We start from the raw sequence: 6,136 nt of genomic DNA on the forward strand, positions 1-6,136 counted from the left end.
GGGCGACCACAAATAACTCCGAGAGACCTGTGGAGGGAGCCGTGGAATTTATTTGGGGGTCCAGGAGCACGGGTGTAGCCGGTATGGGCTGGCTCCAAACTACAACTCCCAGGAGGCACCGGGCCCCCAAAGCCCACGCGACGTCACAGCGGCAGAGGGCGCAGGCGGCTCGGCTAGCCCGGCCGGTGGACTGGTTGTGGCCGTTTCGCTCGGACCTCGGCCCTGGCCCTGGCCCTGGCCCTGGCACCGCGGTAAGTGGAGCAACCCGCGCCAACCCTGCCTGCAGGGGCTTGGCGGCGCGCGCTCGTAGCCTCCGCCATTGAGCTGGGCTGTGGAGTGCGCGTGGACCGGGATGGCATCTACCATATAGGGGGGATACGGGCCGAACCAAGTGACCCTGCGGAGGGGAAACCCAGACGGCGACTCCCAGGCCGCTACTTTGGGGCAGTTGGGGGGACCATACTGTGTGCCACACATACGCAGACCACACTCGAGGGGCCCAGGTCTAAAGGACGCTGAGTAGGGGTCAACCCCGCCCCCTGAACGGGGGTCCCCAGGACCATAGGGAGCGGGGCGTTGTTTTCGGGCTGGACGAGTCTGAGGGTCCCCAACCCTCCAAACACCAGATAGAGCCTCAAGTTGAAGAATTGCCTCGGAAAACAAGGTTTACAGGCTCGGTCTATATGTGTTTGGGAGGTGGTTGAATGGGAGGGCAGAGATTGCCCAGGTCTGATGATACCAGTGCCCACGTGGAGAGATGGATTGTCTAGATTCGGATCTTTACAACTACCCCTTCCCTTTCCCTGACAGATGGGAACTGTTCCCTGGGGACTGAGCTTGTCAGCATCCTTGACCTGCTGTCGCCCCTGAAGTCAGAGAAGAGACCCTGCGGACCCACACACACCCCCTGCCCTGTTTCGGGGTCGTGTCCTTGTATCTGGTCCTCTGCCCCTAGCAGCCGCCTAGTCCGACAAAGAAACAAAGGAGCAGAGCAGAACGATGATATTGGCGTCCGTGCTGGGGAGTGGTCCCCGGAGCGGGCCTCCACTCCGGCCCTTACTGGGGCCTGCACTGTCGCTCCGGGCCCGCTCCACATCAGCCACCGATATGCACCACGTGGAGATGGCACGGGAGCGCTCCAAGACTGTCACCTCCTTTTACAATCAGTCGGCCATCGATGTGGCAGCGGAGAAGGTGCGCAGCTGGCAAGAGGCCGGGTCCGGAGCTGGAACGGGTGTCCAGGGAAGGGGTGGAGCTAATGTGGTGGGGGTGGGGTGTTGCAGATCCAGTGCTCAAAGCCCATCTGCCCCCTCCAGCCCTCAGTCCGCCTCACTCCAACCATGATGCTCTATTCAGGCCGCTCTCAGGACGGCAGCCACCTCCTGGTAAGATTTCTGCACCCTATTTCCCTCTTGGTCCCTGGAGCTCTGGCCCAGCCACTCATGTCCTGGCCCTGACTTCCCTCTTCTTTTCTAGAAAAGTGCCCGGTATTTGCAGCAAGAGTTGCCAGTGAGGATCGCTCACCGCATCAAAGGTTTTCGTAGCCTTCCTTTTATCATTGGCTGCAACCCCACCATACTACACGTGGTAAGGTGGTCTCAGGGGGCATGGGTTTCTCTAGAGGGGACCTTAGATCATTGTGCCCACTGCCCAAGGGGCATATTGGGAGATGGGACTAGAGTGGCAGAGACTTGTCTGCCAAAAGGTTTCAGGGCCATAGAAGACTCAGATCCAAGCCTTCAGAGGCCAAAGTTGAATATTCATGGAGGCTTAAAAGGCCATGATGGGAGTTTAAACCAAGTGAATTGGGGTGGATGGCAATCCCCATGGGTAAGCATGGGTGGCTGCTCTCTACCCAGTGCCCACAACATCCCTGTGAATTCCCACACCTCTTCCTTGCAGCACGAGTTGTACATCCGTGCCTTCCAGAAGCTGACAGACTTCCCTCCGGTGAGGGCTGGGCCAGGGTAAGGTGAGGGGCTGAGAGGTCAGGGCTGGAACATCCATGCTTATGACTCTGTGGCCTATAGATCAAGGACCAGGCAGATGAGGCCCGGTACTGCCAGCTGGTGCGACAGCTGCTGGACGACCACAAGGATGTGGTGACCCTCTTGGCTGAGGGCCTGCGTGAGAGCCGGAAGCACATAGAGGTTAGGGGCAGCACAGTGGGCACCCAAGACTACTGGGGGGCCTGGGAAAGGTACAGAGTTTCTGAGACTCCACTCTTTACAGGATGAGAAGCTTGTCCGCTACTTCTTGGACAAGACACTGACTTCAAGGCTTGGGATCCGTATGTTGGCCACACATCATCTGGCGCTGCATGAGGACAAGGTGGGGTGCTGGGATCTGAGACCTATCAGGTGGGGCAGAGGGGACTGAGCCAGGGGCCCCCTTGGGCTGGGGACTGGGCCAAGGGCCTGGGGAGAGGTTTGGGGCTGCTTCAGAGGTCCAAAGATTGCAAGCATTTGGTGGCCAAGGTGTGGGTCAAGGTGCTGCTTAGTCTTGACTTCTTTCTCCTGCCAGCCCGACTTTGTTGGCATCATCTGCACTCGCCTGTCGCCAAAGAAGATTATTGAAAAGTGGGTGGACTTTGCCAGGTGAGGCTAGAACAGCTAAGGGGGTGGATATCTTCCAGCCCAGAGGCTTGGGTCTGAGCCCTTGCCTAGGGCATGGTCTAGGGCAGGCTTTCTCAAATGTGGCACAATTAACATTTTGGGTCAGATAATTCTTAGGAGGTGTCTCATGCTTGTTAGGATCTTTAGAAGGGTGCCTGGCTTTTACTTAATACAACTCCTAGCTGTGGCAAGCAAAAATGTCTCTAGAAATTGTAAAATTTCTCTAGGGGTGGTGGGGGCAGAAATTCCTCCATCTGAGAATCACTGGTCTAGGTTTGAACCCTTGGCTCCTATCTACAGACGCCTGTGTGAGCACAAGTATGGCAATGCCCCCCGCGTCCGCATCAATGGACATGTGGCTGCCCGTTTCCCCTTCATCCCTATGCCACTGGACTACATCCTGCCTGAGCTCCTCAAGAATGCCATGAGGTGGGCTGGCTGGATATGTTGGAAGGGGGCAAGACAGGAACAGGGGTGAAGCTGGGGTACCACTACCTGCTGATCTTTCTTCCCTGCATAGAGCTACGATGGAGAGTCACCTAGATACTCCCTACAATGTCCCAGATGTGGTCATTACCATCGCCAACAATGATATCGATCTCGTCATCAGGTTTGCCCTGAGTGGGAGTTGAGCTGGGATATATGGGGGTTCCAGGCACTGTTTCTGATTTGCTCTATGACCTTGAGCCATACCTGCCCTGCCCTGAGACAAGATACACTTTGTTTCTGAGAATGCCATGAGCTGGATATGAATGGATCTGGGGTCAGCTGGTTTCCAGGGCTCTGTGCTTGTCAGCAACTGAAAGGCCTGGACTGAGGAGTCAGGAGTAACCAGTCCATGATGCTGGCTTGAGAATAAATGTAAAATCCTGTGAGAAGGTATAAGCAACCAGTGGCTCAGCAGAAGTGAGGATGGAAGGATATCACTTATAAAAAATAATGCCCAAGGGTCCAGGTGGACTACATTCCATCTTTGGGTGGAGGGGGCAGGAAGGCTGACTTAGCACTATTTGCTTAGGAGGTAGTGAGCCCCCACCAAAGCTGAGCCAAGCCCATGTTATCAACATCCTGCCAGGATTTCAGACCGGGGCGGGGGAATCGCTCACAAAGACCTGGATCGGGTTATGGACTACCACTTCACTACAGCTGAGGCCAGCACCCAGGACCCCCGGATCAGCCCCCTTTTTGGCCACCTGGACCTGCACAGTGGTGGCCAGTCAGGGCCCATGCACGGGTGAGGCCCCACCTGGCCACAATAGGAGGGTGGGGGTCCCCAGGAGACTCAAGCCTCTGAAGCCTCTGTCCTGTCCCCCATCCATTCTAGCTTCGGCTTTGGGCTGCCAACCTCACGGGCCTACGCAGAGTACCTCGGTGGTTCCCTTCGGCTGCAGTCCCTGCAGGGCATTGGCACAGATGTCTACTTGCGGCTCCGTCACATCGATGGCCGAGAGGAAAGCTTCCGCATCTGACCCCACAGCCCTTGGCCTGCTTGCCTGCCTGGCCCGGGCTGCACACCCTGCCAGGACCTTCTGGGTGAGGCAGGGTACCACCCTGCTCCACATGCTGCTGCATCTGGGGTCTTAGGGTCCCAAATATATGGAATTACATGGAGCCCGGTGCTGCCCCTCCTCTACAGAGGTCCGTTGCCTCCCTGCCTCCAGGCCTTGGAGGAGAGGAAGTGGGGACCCTTGAGGCCTCCAGCACCAGCTCCGTTATTCTTGTTCCTGGGGAACCCCTACCTTGACTGCTGTTTGTTATTAAAGTTCACATTTTGAATGCCCTCTTGGGCCCCGTGTGTGGGGAGTGCAGGTGAGCTTTGGTTTCCACCCTATTCTGGTTCCCTGGGCCCTTGGGTTTAATTAGCTCATGTCTTAGTCTCTAACTGTCCTGACAGCCTGGCAGGCTATGTATAGAATTGCCCCCAAATCTCTTGCACATTTGGTTTGGCGGGAGTTGGGATGGCTCTGGCAGTTTGTGCAAAGACCTTTCATTCATTTCACTTAAATGTTTCTGGGTCCCAGATAATTTTGAAGGCCCAACTTGGCCCAGCTTCAGGCTTCAGTTCTGACTCCTCCCTTCCTGGCAGTCACAGGTTCTGGAAGTGAAGGTCACCAGACTGGGCAACCTGAGCCACCTGATTCCTGAGCCTGAGTAAGGTTAAAAATACTGCCTGCCAGCTGTGCCTGCTTCTGCCAAGGAAAAGGAACACACAAGATTATACCCTGGCAGGTGCCAAGGGACAGTGGGGCATTGGTAGGGAGGGCTAAAGGAAAGGGCTCTAGAGAGCAGGTGGGACCCAGGGGAGGGGAAGACAGGCCTGAAAGCCTGCTTTGGTGGGACTGGTGATGGAGGTGGGGGATTGAGGGGAGACAGGAATTGTATCTGGAGGTCAAATGCCAGGTGGTGGAAACCATAGTGACTTACCAGACTGAAAATCCTGCTGACTGCAGTGCAGGGGGTCAGGCTGGAGTACAGCCAAGAAGCATGGGCTTTTTACTGCAGGCAGCAGTGATCCATGGACAGATTTTAAGCTAGGAAGGGATGTTTCCACCTGGATTTCGTAGAAGCAGATGCTGAAAGGAGGGTTTGTGTCCATGTGATTTGTTGAGAAAGTGCTCTGGTTAGGGAGTAGGGGAAGCAGGAAAGGGAAGGGCAGGAAACCAAACAAGGATGTCATCTCAGGCAAAAGTCCAGAGCTAGTAAGTTTTGCCTTAGAATTGAGGCAAGAGAGCTAAGTTCCACAGTCATTGATGGATTCCTTTACTTGACAATCATTGGTTAATGTCTATGTTGGGAAGTAGGGGTGGGTAGGTACTTAAACATCCAAACTGAAAACTTTCCTTTTCAGCTTCTTAAGGCAACACAGCTCTATTAGTCCAAGGGATAATTTGACAAAGAGCCTCTGGCTTTTGAAAGCACATCAATCAAAGGTAATCTGGATCTGAAGAGGCAACAAAAAGATTCCAGAGGATCTGGGTGAAGCATCTACATAGTTCTAGAAATAACAGATTTGCACAGTAGAAGGAGGATTAGAAGGAGAATAGTGAGGAGGTTGGCGTAGTAACCTGGATCAGGGATTTATAAACCCTAGGTTAATCCTGAACTAGAGAGGAGAGCATCCCTGCAAGATGTTGGGTGAAGTCAAAAGTGAGGCACCAGAACCTTAGGTGGATAGAGTGACAATCTTGAAGATGGGGAGTGGGAGAAGGCATTACAATTTTAATCTTGTCTTGCCTAACTTATTTTTTCAGATTCTTATGCAGCCAGACACTTGGCATTCATTGCCCACCTCCAATTCTTTAATTTCCCCAAAGCCGAGTTACCAGCACTTCCCGTTGCCATCACCTTCCCCACCTCCCATATGGAACTCCTATTTTTCTTTTCTTTTTAAAGTTTATTTTGAGAGAGAGCGAGGGGAAGGGGCAAAGAGAGGGGGGCAGAGGTCCGAAGTGGGCTCCACACCACAGCAGAGAGCCCGATTTGGGGCTCGAACTCAACAGCCATGAAATCATGACCTGAGC

At 54.4% G+C, this 6,136-nt stretch overlaps 1 protein-coding gene across 2 annotated transcripts; it reads left to right on the top strand.

Annotated features, from left to right (window-relative positions):
• Positions 1–139: 139 nt before the first annotated feature.
• Positions 140–4,396, top strand: BCKDK (branched chain keto acid dehydrogenase kinase). 2 transcript variants are annotated; one of them, XM_030300486.2, is made up of 12 exons: positions 140–251; positions 811–1,194; positions 1,317–1,385; positions 1,477–1,587; positions 1,903–1,950; positions 2,031–2,150; positions 2,233–2,331; positions 2,524–2,597; positions 2,916–3,044; positions 3,136–3,225; positions 3,691–3,849; positions 3,940–4,396. In XM_030300486.2, the coding sequence occupies exons 2-12, from the start codon at positions 1,000–1,002 to the stop codon at positions 4,082–4,084; spliced, it is 1,239 nt and encodes a 412-aa protein (XP_030156346.1). In that variant the 5' UTR covers positions 140–251; positions 811–999; the 3' UTR covers positions 4,085–4,396. The 2 variants fall into 2 exon arrangements, with proteins under 2 accessions (XP_030156346.1, XP_030156347.1); XM_030300487.1 differs by lacking the exon at positions 3,691–3,849 and having other exon boundaries at positions 168–251.
• The last annotated feature ends 1,740 nt before the right edge of the window (positions 4,397–6,136 follow it).

The sequence above is a fragment of the Lynx canadensis genome, chromosome E3 (assembly GCF_007474595.2).
Source record: "Lynx canadensis isolate LIC74 chromosome E3, mLynCan4.pri.v2, whole genome shotgun sequence".
In the NCBI taxonomy this organism is placed as follows: Eukaryota; Metazoa; Chordata; class Mammalia; order Carnivora; family Felidae; genus Lynx; species Lynx canadensis.

Excerpts from the sequence above, each read along its gene's own strand:
- BCKDK (XM_030300486.2), top strand. The coding sequence starts at position 1,000 with ATGATATTGGCGTCCGTGCTGGGGAGTGGTCCCCGGAGCGGGCCTCCA. Across the intron at positions 2,151-2,232 it reads AGAGCCGGAAGCACATAGAG|GATGAGAAGCTTGTCCGCTA; the intron begins GTTAGGGGCAGC and ends CACTCTTTACAG. Across the intron at positions 2,332-2,523 it reads TGGCGCTGCATGAGGACAAG|CCCGACTTTGTTGGCATCAT; the intron begins GTGGGGTGCTGG and ends TTCTCCTGCCAG.